Source organism: Fundulus heteroclitus, unplaced genomic scaffold (genome assembly GCF_011125445.2).
Source record: "Fundulus heteroclitus isolate FHET01 unplaced genomic scaffold, MU-UCD_Fhet_4.1 scaffold_158, whole genome shotgun sequence".
NCBI lineage: Eukaryota > Metazoa > Chordata > Actinopteri > Cyprinodontiformes > Fundulidae > Fundulus > Fundulus heteroclitus.
The window spans coordinates 310,644-332,642 of record NW_023396570.1 but is presented as its reverse complement, the minus strand read 5'-3'; the positions used below and the strand labels follow the sequence as shown (position 1 = coordinate 332,642).

At 38.7% G+C, this 21,999-nt stretch overlaps 1 protein-coding gene across 1 annotated transcript in view; it reads right to left on the bottom strand.

Annotated features, from left to right (window-relative positions):
* Positions 1 to 17,542: 17,542 nt before the first annotated feature.
* Positions 17,543 to 21,999, bottom strand: part of LOC118558795 (immunoglobulin superfamily member 11-like) — a 112,512-nt gene continuing 108,055 nt past the window's right edge. Inside the window, exon 3 of the mRNA XM_036129341.1 lies at positions 17,543 to 17,793. Within this exon, the coding sequence (XP_035985234.1) occupies positions 17,579 to 17,793 (215 nt within the window). The 3' untranslated portion in view covers positions 17,543 to 17,578. The remainder of the gene's footprint in view (positions 17,794 to 21,999) is intronic.

Below are 21,999 nucleotides of genomic sequence, written 5' to 3'. Positions count from 1 at the left end.
GTCTCCAATACAACCTGAAACTTACACGACAATCGGTTAGATATCAAATGTTGTGTGCTACCTGTAATTCCGGAGGTTGACTTCGGTCCCGAAAAGCTCCTTTCAGTCATATGGAATCATATCCTGTAATGAAATTAACTGAACACTCCCACAAGAAAACACTTCACATCTTTTTCACCCCAATTTCAATGTAGTCTGTGCACAGAATTATAGTCAATTGTGTTTAGAATTCTCCCCATTAATCTGAACCAACCTTCTTGTTGTTTCCCCTCCAGCCTATGAGAAACCTATTTTAGAAATGCAATAGTTAATGAGACATTTTATTGCAATTCCTCTTTCCTGACGCTGGGCCTCTGATTGTCCTGCAAAAGAATGCCTGCACAAAAACTTTATACCTCCGGTGGGAATCGCCATGTCTGTGGAATCCAAAATTAGTTAATTTAATTTGAAATCAAAGTACATTTTCCTGTAAGAATGTCAGAATGTTCTCTGGATTAAAGATTAAAGATTACCATTCAGCAGTCACTCCACACAAAACCTTTCAGCAGTCACCACACCTCACTTCTGTACCATTTACTCAGATGTCTATGCTGTAAAAAAGTTCCTATTTTTAATCTGAGAGGAAAAGCAAACCCTCATTTTGTTTTATCCAGTTGTTACAAATCCTGATCCAGTTTACTGCAACAGATATACGTGGCTTTGAATCCTTAACAAACCTACCTGACAAACCAATGATTTTAAAGTAAACTAAATATGCATTAAGTTACCCTCTGTTTATCTCTGTTTTATCCAGTTTTTTGTAGTTTATGTAGTTTTTCTGTTTAATTTAACATTCACTTTTTTGGCCTGCTTAAACTGTGTAAACCTTTTTCCAAGAACCCCCTCATATAATCTATCTGTAGCAGATTCGTGGTGTCTGACACTCCGCTAATTAAATGTAATGTGTGGTTCTGTTTTGGGAGTCACTTAACAAACATTCCAGAGAGCCATGGGTAAGGTCTTTTGTGGGGGTTTTCTTTTTGTTTAAACCACCGTTATCTGATTTACAACGCAGTTACATACCTCCGTGGGGTCCTGCACAAGAATCCTTCCCTTAAATTACTTGTGCCAAGGGTTGATATAAAGTTTAAGATCTATATAACTTTACGATATAGTGTTATCATATAAATGTTTATGTCATATCCCTCTGCTTGGAACAAAATTAATTTTGTTACAAAACATTAACAAAGAATAGTATTAGTCACCACAGGGAATCAATTAACTGCAAATAATTAACTGAATTGAAGTATGAAAAACACTGCCCTATATCCCGGATTCAGATCAAAACTTAATGCAATTTCATAATCCCACAGATCTACAAGAAGTCCTCCAAAGAGATCAGTGTACCCATTGAAATAATGATTATTCTAATGTGCTCACAGCAAGTTGATGGTATGAAAATGCTGAGTGTTCCAAGGTACTTACACACTGATAAAATATTGGGTTTTACCTGAATAAAACAACTGGTAATGGCAAAGTCTGGTGAAAATCTGATAAGTTTTAGCATGCAACAGTTATATTGTACAATAGAAAAATCTCAATACTTATGAGTTATCAAGAAATAGCCTAACAGATCCGTTTAACCTAAAAAGTGTATCTCTGCAATGAATAGGAAACAAGACGTCTCACCCAAATCACCCCTTTGCCTGCTAGTGAGAGGCCCCCTGCGTCATAGAAGCTGATAAGAACTTCCAGTCTGTAAATTTATGGCATGCAGCTGTGAGCATGCAGCATCACAGAACCCTAAATGTGAAAAATATCCCCACACCAGTGGATTTTCTGCTAATAATTGTGATGGTAAAATACACCTTCTGCTTTCAATTATGAGCAATACGGTCCTGGACATAATAGAATTAAAACTCATGTTTAAAAGGAACATATCAGTTATATAGTAAAAAATTTTAAGAGACAGTAGTATATGTTTCAAAACCGCAAACCTGTAGTGTTCGTATCTGCCCAATCGGCTGCCTTAAGAAGTTATTACCTACACCAATCCATTTAACTGGAAGCTCAAGAGTTGGAGACACAGAAAAAATATTAGAAATCACATTCCATTAAATTTGGTCAAAAGAATATTGGTAGAAATAGAAGTCTGAATTACCTTAACAAAAAGTCTGTTATCAGTCTGTGGTCCTTGAGATGGACTGGACTGACATGTACAGCAGATCAGGCAGAAAAGAGATTGGAGTTTAGACTTCGCACTCACAGCTTCCATGTGTGGAACTCCACATTTCGTCCCCCACGTGTTGCAGTGATTCGCTGTCGATGCACCTCAGTGACAAAGTTCTGGTCCACGACTCAGAAACTGGATGAGACATTCAACTCCAGTGTATGCAGACAGTCATTTTCCCTTGACAGCTTAGGATCTGTGCTGTTCATAGGCGTTGGCCATTGTTCCAGGGTGAGGAAACATTGTTCATGGGAGCGTTATCCCCTAGATGGGGCACTGACCTTCTTGAAGGTGAGGTGGTATTGGGACTTCTTGCCAGGATTTAGTGATGTGAAACAGTCCTTGGCCCAGTGTCCAGCGTAAGCAACTGTCCCAGATGTGATGGGTGCCCCACGACACACATATCGGCTGTAAATGCTCAGTTTCATTCTTCCAACCCCAAATCGGCACCGATCTGCGTCTCATGTCAGACGTGTCCATACTCCAGAACGAACAGACCTGTAACAAAATTAAGATAGAAAAAGGAAAAACAGGGGGGAGGGAGCTCCCCCACCTTAAATTAAAATAGAGACAGTTCTCAATGGAATCAGCTGCTTACTGTCACTCCTTCCTATATTGTTTTCCAATAACTGTAATTTTACCAACTTTTAGTAATTAACAAACTCAAGCATTGTGTATCACCCTTCCTTTGAGTCACAGGCAAATGGTGTATCAAATATTGTCTGAGCGAGCGTATCAAGATTGAAATTCATCAGCTGAGATATTGAAGAGGGCACATTTTTTTAAACACTATTACTCTAAATAATTCCCCTAAATTGGACTGATTTATTTAGGATCCACACCTGTGTGTTAGATCCATCCTACTGATTTTTTTCAGAAGATATCAAGAGTCCCAGTCAAACTCAGGAACCTTCTGCTAAAGTGTATAAAGAAAATGCTGTGTAACTCCATCTATCAAGGAAAAAAAATATATAAAAAAAACACCAAAGGTACATTTTAAAACAGCTATGCGCCTGTGTTTAGTAAATTGTTAAGTCAAATTCTGCCGGCCACAAACAATCACCAGCAACTGATGTTGAAAAGTTCATTCACCAGAAAGTGCACATTACTAAATGAACAAATATAAAAGATTCCTCGGCCTCTAAATTACTGTGTAACAAGGGCATCTGCATTTTGTGGGACCATGAAAATGTGATTACATATAATGAATAATTTGGGGACCGTCCTGTGATGATCCCGTAATATTTTCTATTTCTACTAGGTTTTGGCGCTCTGCAATATCAGTATCTATAATAAAACAATGCAAACCAATAACATTAGTCATAAATTCCTCAATTTTAGCTGGTTCATTTGAGGATCACTTCAAAACTGACTCATGACTAAATGCAGTGTTAACAAAATCGATCAAATCAACCGCAATATCTGTTTGCACACACAATTAAGGTACACTTTAACCCAACTTTTAACTCTGTTTAGTTCTGCTTAATGTGGTTTTTCCAGGCCTGCAAATGAGCAAAAGTTTATAGGGTGGCTATTTCCTGCTCCCTATTAATGAGCTAGATTTAAGTCTGATGAATTATATTTATTTATTTATCTATTATAACTAGGGCTATCAAACAATGAAAACCATTTAATCACTATTTAATCGCAAATTATATTTCATGTCTGAAAGTATATATATTCATTAAGCATTTTAAAACGCTATTTTGCAATAGATAATGCTAGTTAAAATTACACTCTAACAGAAAGCATTTTCCCTTTTGTGTTTTCCCAATTTATAATGCCTCAAACAGATGTTCAATGTTCTGCCAAATTTTTAACAACTTTTCCAAACTTCTAACCACTTTCTAACTTTTAGACTACAGTTCAAAATAAAAAGTTTTCTCCAAAACTCACCAAGACGCAGCAGTTCATGCTCTCCAATGCAACTCACACATACAGCTTGCAGCCAATACCTCAAACGCTTTACTGCATTGAAATTCTCCTGCACTTCAACAAACATTATTAATGCATCAACCCTTTTCCAATGATTTCCAAATTCCCCTTTAGTTTTTATTTTCACCCATATTTTTACTTATCACTTTTACTTAACAAAATTAAACTGCACCCCAGTCACTGCTCTTATCTTCAGGCCCATGCACGCGGAGAAATTCACACCCTCATGAAGACACACACACACCCCCACTCTCCGCTGAGTTGCAGGGTACAACCAATCTCTCCTTCTCTCAAAACCATGGATCCCATATTACCGAGACATTCAAAACATCAGACAAGACATAACAAATATAACATTTAAGACAGACAGCCTGGCGCACGCAGAGGGTCTCCTTTTAATACCCTTCCACTCGACGAAACGTTTCCTTATGTTAAAATCTCCTCGTCTGATCGTCGTGTTCTCGAAAAACCCCGTTTTTCGAAAACTAGAAAACAAACTTCTATTGCTTTCCTGGGGCCCCTTTTTTTAATCTCTTATCTTCTATAACAGCTCACTCTTAAGGTCTTGCTGCTCTTAGCCTCAACTTAAAGATGTTACGTATTCTCGGCCGTCCTATTCCCTGCTACTTTTTGAGTGTCCCTAGTTCTCAAGAGGCAGCGCACACCTCAGCCATAAAATTACCAGTTTGTCAGTCTGGTTGTCGTTTGGCCAATCCTAGAATATATCCCTTTTTTTTGTCTATGTTTTTATCTTTTTTATTTCGTTTTATTTTATTTTTCGCCTCACCATTTCAAGGCTTCTTGGCATTTAGGTTAATATCCAATTCTAAGTTTTTCTGACGTAAACAAACACATAAATCCCATTCAATCATTTCTCGGTTTCAACATAAATTCCATTCAAACCTAGTTATACCGTTCAGCCTCTGATATTTTGAGAAGAAAGCGTCTCACTTACAGCAACACTTGATTTAGCCTACATCTAATCTTTAGCCAATAGGAGAATCAAAATCTCCTTACTTTTTTTCGGGTCGACCCTGTTTTGCTGCAAGTGATTACTTCTTCGTGCCCAAATTCAAAATGTTCCTCCATCTTAATGTCAAAATCCGGGTCACGGCTGACCAAATTGTGATATTTTTATTATTGGCCTAATCCTGCTTCGCTACTAAAGGCCCATTTTTACCCCGGTTTAAGATTTGACAATAAAATAAGGAATCATTGATCAGAGGTAGAACGGTTCAAATACATATTTAATTCATAGAAATTAAATATGGAGACAGAGTACATACCATTACAAGATGTTGTTCTCACCGGTGGATAAGTCTGTCTGTCTGAAGTAAGTTTTACCAAGACATTCCTTTTATCAACTTTAAAACTCCTCCTGCAAGCTCAGAGGGAGGATGACTGACCCCCTCTCCTGCTGACCACCCCCTCGGGGCAATAAAACTCCATGTTTATCTTACGCTGGAGCAGGAAAGGACAGACCCAGCTCTGCTTTCCTCAGTAACCCTAACTAAGATATATTTTTAATTCTCAACACCGGGCATACACTGTACACTGTACGATAATTTCAGTCATGGTATTCATATACAGCTCAAACTGTACGATGAAACCGCAGGTTTTAAAAGTTCACTGCTCATGATATCTGTCCTCAAACTGTACGGCCCAACGCTCTGATGCGACCTGACTGCTAACACAGTGCGTTCAAAAACCACACGTCGGACTCAGCCCCGTAGAGAGATGGCGCTACTCAGACTCGTCTACCCGGAAGTCAAATGTCAAAAGTAGAAGAAGAAAAAGGCGGAGGTGTCGATGCTCATGTTATATATGAGGCTCATTAGAACAAAACGCGCTGCTTTGGACATTCTAAGAGTTGCTCCTCTTTAGTTTGACTCCATGTCACACGTACCGCCGTCATCCTTTTCTCCTCTCCTATATTTTTGTTTGAGAAGACGAAGAAGAATCTACTTGTTAGTGCATGCGCAATGCGCGAGGTCAGGGGAAATCAGCTAGTAGACGGTTGTAACGCCGCTTCAACAGCAGCACGTGCTCACGATCGATCACAATGACACACGAGGGCTGACTGAATTTCAAACATGGTTGATTTTCAACAAACCGTCCCATTTCTGTTCGGGAGGTGGACGGTACCCCCCGTATACGACACGACGCAGGACGCACGATCAAGCTGAAACTCGGCCCGATCCAAAAAATTATCCACGACTGAAGATTCAGCCCGAAAAGGGCAAAAACTCGTACAGCCTATGCCCGGCTTAAGAGGCGTGCCGACAGAGCGGCCATCTTAAGTCAGACCCAGCTGCGGTCAGACAGAACACACGTCAATTCAGGAAAATGTACTTTATGTTTTCAGACACTTTGAATCTGGTGAATTCTCAACCGATTTCCAGATAAATTAGCTGACTAAAAACGTCACCCCTTTAGGGGCTACATAAGATCAATTGATTTAATGAAACGATTGTCTAACTTAAAAAATAATTTTGATTTTGTATTGACAGTATCAAACTCTAGCCTGGGTGCCATTCCGAACTTAGTCCCGCCCACGTTTTGGTCGGGAAGTTCAGTCTGGCATTGCTCAATAGTAGCGTGAGTATGCTCGCCCAATATCTGGCAGGCCAATCAAATTGTCAGGGCGGGCTTTATACGATGATGGACAGATGATCAACAGTAATGTAATCAACCACGTCACCAAAGCGCGCTAGGGTTGTGATGGCTGCCACTGGAGAGGGTATGTGCATTCGCCTTTATTGTTTTTCTGAAAAATGAGGTTCGTGTGTTGAATGACTCCTTGTTTCCTTACATTCTTTTTGCAACACCGGCAAAAATCGTTCGCGCTCATCTTCTTACGTCCGGCGGAGCGAGGAGGGGGGGGGGGGGGGTTTGCGGGGAGAGACAAGCTTTGCGCGGACACTGCCATTCACTATATGCACGCGCGAAAGCAACAACAAAAAACGCGTATTACCGTCAAATAAACATGCAAGCATATCGAGTTAGGTTTTTTTTTTTATTGAAATGTTGGCGAGGCGCTGCGGGAAACCCTGTCTTATTCTAGGCTACTTCTTTTCCAGCGTGCAGTTGAGTTCTGTTGACAACAACTATGCATCGCTTAACATACGTCACACACTCCGTTGCTCTTATTGGTTGTCGGTCTGTCCAATTGAGTGCAGAGGCATTTTTTTTCCTGGTTCGTTCGAAAGACGCCCCATAATCAAAGCTCTATGGAGCAGTATCAGACTCAAATTCTGACTAGAATTGAGTATGACTACGTCAGGCTAATCAAACTCCGTCCCAGGAAGCCAGACTTTTACTCCACTTATGGGTGTGCAAATAAAATGACACTAGGAACCAGATCCTGGGGAATTACCTTCCATGACTAAGATTTTATGATAGATAATCCTCATGCTTTACAGTTACAGTTTTCCGGCATAAACACAATATGTGCTAATGGGTAGCAGGGATGGAAGCAGAGAAAAGTACATCAAACACCCTGATCTCTAAAACACATCAACAACACACACGTATATATATATATATATATATATATATATATATATATAAACATAACAAAACAAAATGGCCCTAAAGTACTGGGCAGACACGACTTATGTGAAAAAATGAAAAAAAAAAAGCGGAAAAAAACGACTTATGGGAAAAAAATAAGAGAGTATTTTTTTTGCTATGATTTTGTAATCTCTTTGATTCTAAGATGCATTATTCATTTTTTTGCTTATTTTTTTTCCTCCACATTGCGGTTTGTATTATATAATTTTTAAATGCTGTTATTGGCACCTTTGCTCTCACTTGTTTGTATATAGTTTTGCTCCTATGTAGATCAGGGCTGCTGTCATCACATACTCTTAAAAACTGTCAGATTGTCACTGATGAGTATATGTTTTTTTCTACAGTTTAAAGTGCGATTTGTAAATGTACATGAAGTAGGAAGCTACCCTGTTGGGTCTGATTAATGATAAAAAGGATTATGAGTAGTCTATGAAAATAAATATCATATATATATATATATATATATATATATATATATATATATATATATATATATATATATATATATATATATATATATGTATGTATATATATATATATATATATATATATATATATATATATATATATATATATATATATATGGGAGAGAGAGAGAGAGAGAGAGAGAGGAGAGAGATGTGTGTGTATAATTCTTTTGTGTTTATTATATTAATATGTAACTGCACTCTCATCCAGTTTGACTTCAGTTTAAATTGCTTTGGTTCTGAATAAATATGAGTAATCTGACTGAAAGGTGAATGATTGTGAACATATGATTAAAATCAGATCTGAGCTGCCTCCTATTCATTCTGAAAGGTTCTGTCTGATCTGTGGTCTGACCCAAGATGGCCGCCCTGTAGGCACATCAGCCCAGCGGCCGGTGTCGTTGTGCCAAACGACTTATCCCTGCCAGAATTTGTATCCCCTGCGTCGGGAGAGTGCTTGAAATCAATAAAACTTTGAATCTCCAGCTTTATGAAATCTAAATATTTTTAAACATCACATTCGAATAAAATTAAATAGATTTTTTTAAACTCTTATCACATTCTTCTATTTTTAAAAGCGACATATCTCGTTTTCTTAATATGGTTAATATATATGGTTATTGGTTGAATTAAAATCTTATTAGATCAGATCATTTTGGCTGTACCTTTACTCTGTTCATTTGATCACACGTGAAATCCGCTTTATATGATCCATTCATGCGGTTCATTTCATTTTTTTTTCACTACCTGTGAAAATACATTGAATAATCAGTAAATTAATTTCAATTCAAACTATTTTTCAATTGTATGTTTGTAGGTGTGGTCTATTTTTATAAGGTGTTTATAAAAGTTAATTATTTGTTTTAAATCACATGTTAGTAACTGTTAATAATTTGTTGAATATGTTACACCTTGATTCTGTTCCAAAGATTAAACATTTGCATAAAATAAATGTTTTTATATATAATTTTTATATACTCTTATTATAGTTTTCTTTCCTTCTTTCTTCTCTCAATTCTTTGTGTCCTCACTCTGAAGAAACTCACTTAGATAGGTAAAACATTTGTAGATTTTATTTATAACTTTTCAACAAGTTTTTTAAAAAGTGCCAAATATTTATTGCCCATTTCAGTAGCCTCCCTCTCTCTGGCTTCCTCCCCAGCCAAGGCTGCCCTCTCTCTCTCCTCATCCTTCTCAGGCTTCTCCTTTAAGAAGTCAAGCAGGACCTCACTGCCTCTCTTCCTGGCCTGCCTCCCTGTCCTTTCTGCTGTTGGGGAAGGGGTAGAGGCTGAGGTCGTGACCCCCCCACCAGCAGTGGCAGACGAGCTGCTGGCCACAACCAGGGGAGGACTGATATTGTGCTGCCCCTGAAGTGCAGCATCAAGCAGCTCATACTCCTGCCAGGTGGCAGCAGTCACACCACCAGCCTCAACCCCCTGCTCAGTAGGTGGGTCTCCGAGCTCCTGAAAAATGGTTTATCATTTTAGGGTTTTCTTCACTACTGCTTTTAATTCCGATCCAATATGAAAGTGATATTTTAACCCGTCTCATTTCTAAAGGAGTTTCTCCAGCCTCTACTAAAAGAGCGTTAATGGGGGTAGTCTTAATTGCTCCAATAGCTATTCGTAATGCCCTATATTGCAATTTATCTGCTATTTATAACGATAATTTTGCTGCTGCTCCATATATCATACATGCATAATCTATTGCTGATCTCATAGGTGCCCTATATATATTCAATAATGACTGCTTATCAGCCCCCCAATCATTCCCAGCCACAGCTTTCATGAGGTTTATTACTTTTTTGCATTTTGTTCCTAACTGCTTAATATGCATTTTCCATGTATATGAACTATCTAACCATAATCCTAAATATTTGAATTCTGCTACTCTTTTTATAGGTTGCTCATATAATTTTATTTCTCCTATATCATTATTTCTTTTATTACTGAAAATCATATAACAGGATTTACTTACTGACAATTTGAATCCCCATTCATATGACCATTTTTCTATTTTATTAACTGCTCTCTTTATATTTTTTACTACATGTAAGACATTCCCTCCCCTCATCCATTTAGCTCCATCATCTGCATAAAGCGCTGACTTAATGCATTCATCTAGATTTCAGAATATATCATTAATCATAATATTAAAAAGTACAGGACTAATTACACTCCCTTGAGGAGTGCCGTTAGATACATACATCCCTGGCGCAGCTGCAAGATTAAGAGGAGTACAGTAATAACAGGTACTTCCCAGTGATCTCTGTTTCTTGCATGTGCGGTGCATTCTGGGAAAGCGGTCAGTCTGAAGAACGCACAAGTCTGCTCTGATGCATGCTCGATAAAGAGGGCGGGGCGAGAACAACATCCGGGGAATTCGGCGCGTTCTCGATTTGGCGTTCTCGGACTGAGGCTGATGACGTGTCACGAGCACACGAGAACGCTCAAGAACGCATATTGAGAAACGGCCAATGTCTATGGCTCAGGCAAGCTGCATAGGAAACAACGCAAGATCTCACCACACCAAACCGACCTGAGTGAATTTCAGTGTACCACTGCCTCTACAGAGATTCACCACAGCATCAACGCATAAAATAGAACTTTTTAATACACAATCCCGCACAAACAAAGCTTCTTTCCTACAAGACCACATCACGAACAAGAGATTAGACTTCATGTGTCTCACAGAAACATGGCTCCAGTCAGGGGTCTGTTCAGCTCTAATGAAGTCTGCCCCCATGGTGATGCCCTATCATACCTCATGGAACTTCTCACCCCACAGACCTCAACGCGCACCCTCCGATCTACCTCTACCACTTCTTTGGTATAATTCAAATAACTCATCTATTCCAGGAGAATCTGATCTTAGATCCTCATCCTGCAGAGAGTCAGACTGTCAGATGCACCCGGTTACCCTCGGTTTAATGTCATGAGACCATGCCGCAGTGAAATGTGACTTTCAGGGTTTCCTCTAAAATTAAACCGAGGTGGTGGGCTGTCCAGGGATAGATCTTCCAGATCTGCTAGTTCTAGATCTGCTAGCTGCTAGTGGCTACTGCTGGCACCAGCCCCGGATTTAACTTGCATCATCCATGAGCATTTCCATCATGTAATGACTTCAGAGTTGAAGGCTGTCTGAAATCAGCGCTGAAATCCAAAGCTCCTCTCCTTCCCACAATGAAGTTCTCACAATTGACTACATGAAAGATCAAGGAACAGGCACTAGAGATTATTACTCATTAATGGTATTAAAATGGAGCCTCATGTTGTCTTTTTTGTGAAACTGATTCCAAAGTATAACTTTACTTGACATTCTTCTTTTTAATGCAGAAGGAAGGCTTCTTCTCTTATTCTCATAAAATACAAGTTTATTCACATCATTTTATGACTTTCTTCTCAATAAGAAATAATTGACACTCTTATTTTGGTAGTCTCAGGCTAAAAGGTCTGCTCCAGGCCTCCTTTTGGCAGCTCCAGCCTCAGCATCCTTCTACTGATCTTCTCATCTTCTCTCCTCCTCCTAACCATCTCAGTCTGGCTTTATCTCCAGAACATCTACCATGATCTGTCCTCTGATGGACTCATCCTCATCCTCTCCATCTTCGTCTCTCCCAGAGAACCTCATCATCTTCATCTCTGCTGCCTCCACCTCTGCCTCCTCTCTGTCTTCTCTCTCTGGTCATTTTGGCCAAACAGAAGGAATTTACACTTTTATTTTATTTTCCTGACTTGTTCAAACATTTTATCAACATGTTTTCATCAAACATGCATGTTAGAAACATCTGCTAGATGATTAGTCCTCCTGATCCAGTCCACAGAGCAGTGCTGTGATTGACCCGTCTGACCTCTCTGCTTGGTGTCGGTTCTTCTCCTGCAGATCAGAGGAACATCAGAGCAGAACCTGGAGACAACGTCACTCTGCCATGAAGAGTTCCTCACAGCAACGCCTTCACAGCTGTGGAGGGGAGAAGACATTACCCAGAGGATGAGGAGGTTCTCTGCAGAGATGAGATGATAGAACAGCTCCATCCTCCAAGAACTAGGACCAGGTGGTTCTGCAGGAGAGATGAAGGACGGAGAGATGAAGGACGGAGAGATGAAGGACAGAGACATGTCTTTGGTTCTGAAGGACGTGGTGACTGATGATGAAGGAACTGATGAGTCGAGTCGTTCAGAGGAACAAGAGCCAAGAAGAGCATCTTCATCCTGGATGTAGCTCCTCCTCCTCTAGGTAGGTCCTTCAATCTGTCTCTGGATCGGTTATATTTATTATTAATTATATGACCAGGCATCAAAACTCATGTTTTTTACTGCAGTCAGTGGAGTAATAAAATAAAAACCACCACATGGTGTTTTTTTTTAATGATATTTATAATTTATTTACGATGTAATCTGGTAGTGAGCCGCCCTGACAGCTCTACAGCCAACAGAGTCAAGGATAGTTCTCCAATCAGCTCCCTGTAGAAAATATAAAGTTTATTAAATAATTCCTGTTGGTCTAGTTTTTGGACAGTAACAAGCTCAGCATCAACTAATAAAAAATATGTTTCTAACATGTATGAAACAGAATTAAATACAGTCATAGTCAATAAAAAGTTTCTTAACTTCAGTAACTGATCTCTCAGTGAAACACATTATATAGATTAATTACACACTGACTGATGTATCAAGGCTTTATTTCTGTTAATTATGAGGATTTTCTGCTTCCAGCAAATGAAACAAGAGTTTAAGATTAAAAAATTACATCAGAGCAATAAATACATTTTTAATTCAGGAATGTGAGCTTCATTAGAAGTATGTTTAATACTTGCTTAAAGGTTTTAATTTACAAAAAGTACTTTTAATCTGACAAATGAGCCTCAACAGAAGAAGTATTCTGAATTATTGAATATGACTGCAGACGCATGCATCTTACAGCATTTTAACAGCAGTTTTAGCTAACGACTTCTAGTATGAACAGTATTTCTAAGGTAGATTTCATAGAAAGCCTGTTGGAAACAACATATAATCAAGTCTCATCAGCTTCACTCACTGTCATGATAATCCTTCATAAGAGGCTTCATCAGTTTGTTTCATCAGTTTCATCTTGACTGTTTTATTTGACAAGTGGATCAGAAACACTTTGGGTGGGAATCTGTGAGCCTGTAGTTCCTCTATAGGACAGCAGGGGGCAGTCAATGCAAACTGTAAAATCTAAACAATTATTTACATAATCTCTACAAGTAGTGGACATTAGGTCTGTAGAAGAGAAGGATTTTTTAAGAGTGAAAATTATTTAGAATACTTTTATATTTTCCAGTAACCATTTAATAAATCATGTTATTCTACAGCAAGCAGAGGAATGATGGATGTTTTCTGTTCATGGATCAGATCTTCATGTCTCTGTTTCTTCAGAGCTGACAGAGAATTAGCCTTAAATCTGGAGGCTGTGGAGGAAGTCTCAGTTTTTAGCTCTGGAATAATAACGCTATTGTTTTAATTTAGATGAGAAAGTTTACCTTTTTCTGTCATTTTCCTGTATTATGAATTGTGATGATAAACTTTATACTGGTGACTATTAATGAGCTAAAACAGAAACAGGCTAATAATTCACAGTATGAGTTATTTTGGGGTAAATTATAAACATGTTGATTCATTATTTACCTGGTACTTATATTCAAAACGGTAATATGAATACTTTATATTGACAAAATGCCCTATTAGTTAATTAAGGAAGCAAATCACGCGGTGAAACACAGTGTTTGATAATAAAATTGATAAAACATCATGGCAGAATTAAATATTTAGTTTTAAGTCAGTCTGGAGGAATTACAATTAGCAGCCGATCACTTTTTCCCAAATTACTTTTGATTTTCTTTGATGAAGGAAACACAATTTAATTAGATTCAATCAACTTTATTAATCCCAAAAGGGTGATTAGTTAACAGCAGCATGACTGCAACAGTAAATACACAAATCACACATTATTAACAACATACAAGCAGTCAGCATGTGACCATAAACCCCAGAGGATCCACACAGAGCTCTGACGCTTGATAGCAGAAGGGATGAAAGATTTGGAGCAGTGGTTCGTCTTACAATCTGTCTGTTTAACACTGATTAATTTAGAACATATTATTATAATGTTGTTCAGGATAATTCTGTATTTAACTGTCAGATTGAGAAACCACCAGATAAAAGAAAAACTTAAAAGACTCTGAATAAAAGTGATAAAATCTACACAAGATGACCGGCGAGACCCCCCCCCCCCACACACACACACATGTTTAATGTACATAATGAGGACCGTGCCTTGACTTCCTCAGACTTCCATTAATTTTCACACTTTCTATGGCCTGACTCTAACCTAAACCCTAAATGACCCCTTAGTCCTAAATTAAATGATAAATGGACTGAACTTATAAAGAGCTTTTCCAGTCATCCACCCAAAGCCGTGTACACTAGAGCCACATTCATCCAGTCACTCTCACTAACGCACACATTCATAAACAGTCCTAAACCCCTGACCCAGAATACTGAGGAGGTTTATATGCTCCTCACTTTACATCTAATTCTCACTTAAATTAACATAAAATATTCTCACTCAGCTGCATGTAAAATAACACACACACTTTTATCCAAACTTACACAGCTTGTGTCAAATACCTTTTGATTCTGGTATGTTTTACTAAACTTTTAAAGATATTAATATATTTACCAGAGGTCACCAAAGGTCAACTCCTTCCTGCATTATTCAGATCAAACTTAATGCTCTCGGTCTATTGTGACACATTTGTTCTGGTTTCCTTTGAAAATAATGATAAAGTTTAACCCCAAACCTACTAGTGTCTCAAACCTGCAGCTTCATGATGTCTATAAAATATTTCTGGTTTTCCAGAATCTTTGCTACCATAATGAACTTTTTAATGAGATAAAGTCTCAGAATTCACCAGATTACACAAAACCTGCAGACACAACATCATGATCTCAGTGACTTGGTGGATAAATTGTTGAATTGAGTTTATTCATCAAAATGTTGAAGCTAACTGCTCAGAGCGTCATTACCGCTGCATCAGGAAGTCTGCGTGTATAAATTTATACGTTGACCATATAAGGAGTTCCTTTGAATCAGAATTTCTCCTCCAACTTGTTCTGAAGGACGAAGCTCTGACAAACATTTCCATCAACTCATGTGGAAACTTTAGTTTCCTCCAGAAAAGAGGTGAGTTTGTTCATTATTACATCTTTTTATAAATATAAATATCTAGGATTGTGTGTTACTTTATTAAAGGCCTGCTGTGGATCATCTACGCTGATTTCAGCTGAACTGTAGAATATGTGGGATTTATTTTGAGTAAAAATGTTTCAGCTAATTAGCAACTTATTCAACAAAGAGCCTCTAAGTGACTCATTCTGTAAACCAATCAGCAGAGGCTCATCATTCAGATAGATTATTATTGATGTTAAAGTTGATGTGAGGAAGGTATGGGTCTTTATGTGATAATGATGAAGAAATGAAATGTAAATCCAACTTATAAAATAATGTTTAGTTTTAATAAGATTACTCCTAGAAATATAAAACCTGCCTTCAACAGAATCAAGTGCAGCTATAAAAACTTTAAGAACAGCAGATAAGTCATTAATCCATGTATCAAATGTAAATAATGTTCTGTTTTTGTTTAATAAATGTTTCATTTGAGGAAAAACTTGCCATTGTTTAGTTATTTTATCCCGGTCAATGTCAAACTGTGTTCAGAGAATGCAACACAGTGCTCAAAATAATTACTATATTTAGATTTCCATTACTCTATCAATAACAGACCAGTTTAAAGCATCAAAAACCATTCAAGTGAGTGAAGATGTTATTATAAAGAGACAAATATGAACTATTTATTAAAACTAAACATTTCATCCGACTCCATGATCTTTTTCTCTTCACTCCAAGCCAGAAACTAACATCTGCTTACATCACGTTTAAAATGGACAGACTGAACTGTTTTTTTTCATATTTAGAAGTGCTCTGAACAGCAGGAACAACGTTTGATATATAATTAGGAAATTAAAGGAACGTCATAGAACAGCTGATGAAGGGTTAGAAACCTGAAACAATTTTAAGGTTTCTCATTTTCTAACTCGTTTTCAAAACCTTCAAATCCAAACCTCGCAGATAAAGCTCAGTAAACATTTACTTTAATAAAGATTATTTTTACTGTGCACTCACCACCATCTCCACACTGTAAAAGTTGTCACTATTTAACGGTAATTATGAAATTAAAGACATCAGAAACGGTTCATAAATAACAATTTTAATGAATTTTAAGGCAAGCGTAACATTTAACAGCCTGAATGAGACGTTTCTGTTAAAACAACAGTGAACAGAGAATAAAGCAGCCATTTGATCCATTACCAGGAGAAGCAGAGGAACCAGCGGGTCGGCCCTGAGACCTGAAGTTCTCCTCAGCATGAAGTCAGATAATAACCAGTTAGCTGCTGCTGAAGGCAACTAGAGCTGCACAGTGAGCCGCAGCGGTTCTGCAGAGTGAAATAAGGCATCAGACCCATCAGGCAGATGTGTTCAGTGATGATGAAGATGAAATCAGGACACATTTGAAGGTTTAACTACAAAAACTTCTAAAAGTAACAATACTGTAACAGGATCCTGACATTCAGTCTAAAGCTTTACAGAATAACAAGGCAACAAGTCCAGCCTGGAACGGCTTTTAGAGCAGATCTGGACCAGCTGAGGTTCTGCTGGAGGACAGAAACGCTTGATGGCAGAGTTCAGGTTTGCTGCTGCAGGTAGATAACCTGACTCCGCCAGCTGTATGTTGCTCCGCCTAGCTTCACTCACATCCATCTGGGACATCGCCCATAGAGAGTGATTTCTCCAACCAATTTTATTGTCTGGCCAATCAGGACGCAGGGCTGGAGTTTCATAGATGTGACGTAGTGGAGAAGCGACCGTGACGTGAGACTGTTTTGATAGCAATGGCGGCTCGCATTGAGGAAGCAAGCGTTAACATTGATGCTGCTATTTCTTCCGTGTTGTCCAATCTACTTAATATTGTTTCATTAAAAGAACATCAGAACGGCTCTGAAGGCTTTTGTTGCTGGAAACCATGTTTTCGCCCTTCTCCCGACTGGATTTGGCAAGTTTTGTTTTCTGGGGCCTTCAATAAAGGCAATTCCTATGGCGGTGTCCCAGATGTATGTGAGTGGAGCTAGGTGGAGCGACATGCATCTGGCTTGAGTCAGGTTAGCAGGTTGCTGAGGAGGAGGAGGAGGATGGTCCTGATGAGGAGGAAATCCTCAGCAAGGCTCTGAAATGTGTCTCATCATCTTCAGCAATTGGGAAGGTTTGTCTGCTGTGGTTCTGCAGAACTTCACTTTACCTGCAGATCAAACTGGACTCACTGCTCAGCTGAGTCCGGCGGAGACATTAAACTCTGCTGATTTCCTGCTGCTGCTCCAGGAGGCTGGTTTGAATTTGATTTCTTTTTACGTTTAAAATAAAGAACAATAGCAAAAAAGATGGCAGCTACCAACAGCAGACAGGCTGCCAGTCCAACAACCAGGTGAACCCTCCATCCATCAGATCCATCCTTGCTCCCGTCATCAGGCTCCCCTGTAGAACAGAACCAGATAAATCTCATCAGTGAGGTCAGAGGGGACTGAAGAACATCCTCTGCTCTCTGAAAGCTGCACTAAGACCAGCTGCTTCCTACAGAGTCTCATCATCATCAGGAAACCTCTGACCAGAGGAGCTTTCTAGAAAAGTGATGGTGGGAAAACTCTTGAGTTTGGAGAAATTCTGGATTTACTTTTCAAAATCAGGGAGAAAAATTAAACTCAGAGTATATCACCATAGTAACAAGCTTTTCCTCCTAAAACTGGGTTTCTTCTGACCGGGCAGAACTGCTGTAACACATGGTTTCAATTTCACAGACTTTGGTTGATTTTAGAGCAGAATTATGTGTGAATTTACCTCGGATTAGTTATTTCTGACCCACTGGATGTGCTGTTATTGCCATATATTAGTTTATTCTGAAAGCAGAGCTTTCAGAATTCTCTGCTATTCTATATATATATTAGGGGTGGGTATTGCCAAAGAAGTCACAATTCGATTCGTATCACGATTCACATGCCACGATCCGATTCTATCACGATGCATCACGATACTTGAATCATCGTGATGCATTGCAATATTTTCACTGAACACTGTTATAAAAAAAAATACAGCCATTACCAGTGGCTGACTGGCTGTGTATGATCTGGATAGTGTCTTCAATTGATACATAACTGAAAGCAACTGAATTCACACATAGCTGCATTTATTGAAACGACTTTTGGAGGTATTGCCTTGAAAACAAATATTACTATTACTGGAGTGGACACACTGACAAAAAGTGCTTAGGATAATAAAACTTAAAATAACAAAATAAGGCTAATCAGTCCCGTTTAGATGGCCTCAGCGGTCCTTTAAACCAATGAAGTTGTATTCCACTTGTTTTTTCCAGATGTTTGCCAACCACTAATGCAATAGCGTACTGCGAGCTATTTTTAGAAACGTAACGTCTTATCACGTGATACGCAGTAGGGCAAGCTTGCATAGTCCGTCGCTGTTTCGCTGTAAAAGAGACGTGCGTTACCCATGGTTTTACTCGGTAAACGACTGCTTTTTCCAAATCTAAAACCATGGTTTTTAAACATTGTTGCTATGGAACGTGCAACAGCGACTCGAGTTACGCTGATCGGCCGCATATGAAGGATGTTTTCTTCAAGACTGCCAAGGAGAAATGTGTGCGCTGGGACCGGTGCGGTCGGCCTACATATGTAGCAAGCATTTTGTTGGAGGAAAGGGCACAACCGAAGAACATCCTGACCCAATTCCAGCGACATCAAGTCAAGGTAAGAGTATTTTGGTGGCCGACATGTTAATAAAGTAGCGCCTGCTACCATGATAGCATATAGGCTATCATGGTAGCAGGCGCTAACATAATACCCTGCTACCAGGATAGCTTACTCAAAAACATTTAAAATAAGTCAAACATTAAACATATACCCATTCCTGGACGGTGATTACAAACAAAAAAAACGGCCGAAGACGCCATGACCGCCGCGCAGGAAAAAAAAACAAAGCTTACAGTTCGATCAACTCGGCCCGTTTCCCGGTTTTTTTAAGCCCTCGACACTCAAGCCATCGTTTGAGCTGAAGGTTGGTGTGTTCTTCCACAGTGCGACCAGTAATCCGTGTGCCTGGAACATCGTCTTGGGAAAGTTTAACGGCTGTAAAGTCGGTCAGATCGCTGGTTCTGTTGCGCTTGTAATAGCTGGTTGCTACGGGCGTTCTCTCCTGTATGCCCTACCTAAGCGGCAAAAAGGGCGTTGCTCTTGAGTCGGTGACGTCACGTGCGCGGTACGCTATTGTATTTATTCATTTTTTTTATTAATAATCGATACTTGCCGTCAAGAATCGATGCAGTAGATCGCGAAAATTAGAATCGCGATGCATCGTCATGACGATTATTTTGCACACCCCTAATATATATATATATATATATATATATATATATATATATATATAAATTTTTTTTTTTTTTTTTTATTTATTTTTTTTTTTCCCAGATCTAAAATAAAGTGATAATGGTAATGTGCAAAAGAGAGCAAAAGAATAGATAAATGTCAATAATTGTCAATAATTCTGCATCAGAGTTACAGAGGGGGGGTGTCAGAATCACTGAGGGAGGCGTTGCAGAGATTGAGCGTGCCGGCAACAACAGACTCATAGAACATCCTCAGCATCGTCCCGCAGATGTTAAAGGACCTCAGCCTCCTCAGGAAAAAGAGTCGGCTTTGACCCTTTTTGTAAACCACCTCGGTTTTCCTGGTCCAGTCCAGCTTATTGTTGAAGTACACTCCAAGGTACTTATACTCCTCCACAGTGTCTACAAGGACCCCCCGGTATGGAAACAGGGGTCAGAGGTGTTTTTGTCCTCCTCAATCCACTATTAGCTCCTTAGTCTTTGTCATGTGAGCTGCAGATGGTAAGGATAAACAATGAAGAACCAATATTTCTTCTAAAGGCAGTAATGTTCTCAGCACTGATCGCTTTCTTCAGACAGTGAGGCAGAGAACCGCTTCATCAGCATAATTAGAGACAGTCGTCTCTTCCAGGAGAACCTGACCTCAGATCCTCATCCGGCAGAGAGTCAGACCGTCAGATTCAGCCGGCTAACCTCAGTTTAATGTCATCAGGTGCATAAAACACACAGAACTTATTTCACCTCAGATCGTCTCTGACCTCCAAGTCAGAAGTTTCTACTGGAACGCCTCCACAGGTCAGAACTATGAGTCAGAAACTAAAAGCATCACAACCTGATGTCAGGACTCAAGATGGCTGCTGTTCATCAACAGTTAGTAAAGCTTCATATTCTGACTGTTTAAGCAGTTTACTATTTGCGTAACATTAAGTCAGTCATACTGACATGTGCTACTTTTTAATGTTTATAAGACAAGATTTATGAATGCATTTATATGTATAAAAATACCACATAGAACAGTGCTAATGTCTTTGTTAATGTTGCAGCAGCGTTAACAGTGACCAAACAATTAATGAAGACTCTCAGCTTTGTTTAAAATTTCAGGTTTTGCCAAAGTAAACAAAAATACAAAGCTACCGCAGTAAAGTGTGATACTTTCAGGGTTTCCTCTTATATCAAACCATGGTGGTGGGGTGTCCAGAGGTTAGATCAGCTAATTCCAGATCTGCTAGCTAGTTGCTCTACAGGAGCAAGCTGTGTTGGTTTTTCAAAATACATTTGAACTTTTCATAATATTTAAATTAAATTTCAAACTGACTTTGGTTAGCATAAGTGCACAAATAAAGGGCCAAAAATATGTGCATTTATATCTCCTGCTTTACAATGTTTTAACATAAATCGTATTTGTCAGATTTTTTCATGGCTTGGCCAATCCTACAACTTAATAGTCAGGTGCAACTTGTATATGAAACTATTCTTATTTTAGGCTATAGACTTGTGAAAACTACATGCTGTTCCTGTACCACTTAAAAATTATTAGAAACATAGACAACAAAGGCTAAACACATGTTTGTATGTTGTTTTGCTGTTTTAGTCTGAATTTACGCCTTAACTGGAGTGAAAGGGACAGCACTTTGTTGTCCACTTTTCTCAGTTTTTTTGGTCATGATTTAATGACTTATGTGATTTTATATTATTTAAAATATGGAAGCAGAACTTCCCGCCACAGCAGATTTCTGACATTTCTTCTCAGGGGTTTTATGGTGATTCAGTTCATCTCAGCTATAGAGGTGATGGATTTTCACTACACTGGTAAACGTCCTCAGTTCAAGGTTAAGACAGAAAACAGGAGTTTTTGACCCAAAATCTAAATTTGTCCTTATCAGGCAAAGTAAACTCTGAGCTCATTGAAAGTCTTGAGGAAAGCCTTTTCAGCAGCAGATTCTGTTCTTGTAATGCCTAAGATGGGGTTACAGGTCAAACTTGTTTGCTACTGAATCATTACTACAAAGTCTAACTATTGCATTTAGAAATGTAGGGAATAAAAACAGCAACTGGATTTTCCCTTTTTTATATAATTGTGTTATAGTGGAGATGTTGTAACCAGGAAAAATTATATAGATGTTCCTCTCTGCAAGAAGACACAGTCCTGACGCCCCATGTACGAAATAGATTAACAACTCAGAATGTACAAAAATTAACACACATCACAGACAAAAAACGATTTACCTGCCATGAAAATGAAAACTTTTTTAAAAAAACAATAGCAAACCACCAAACAATAAAACCCA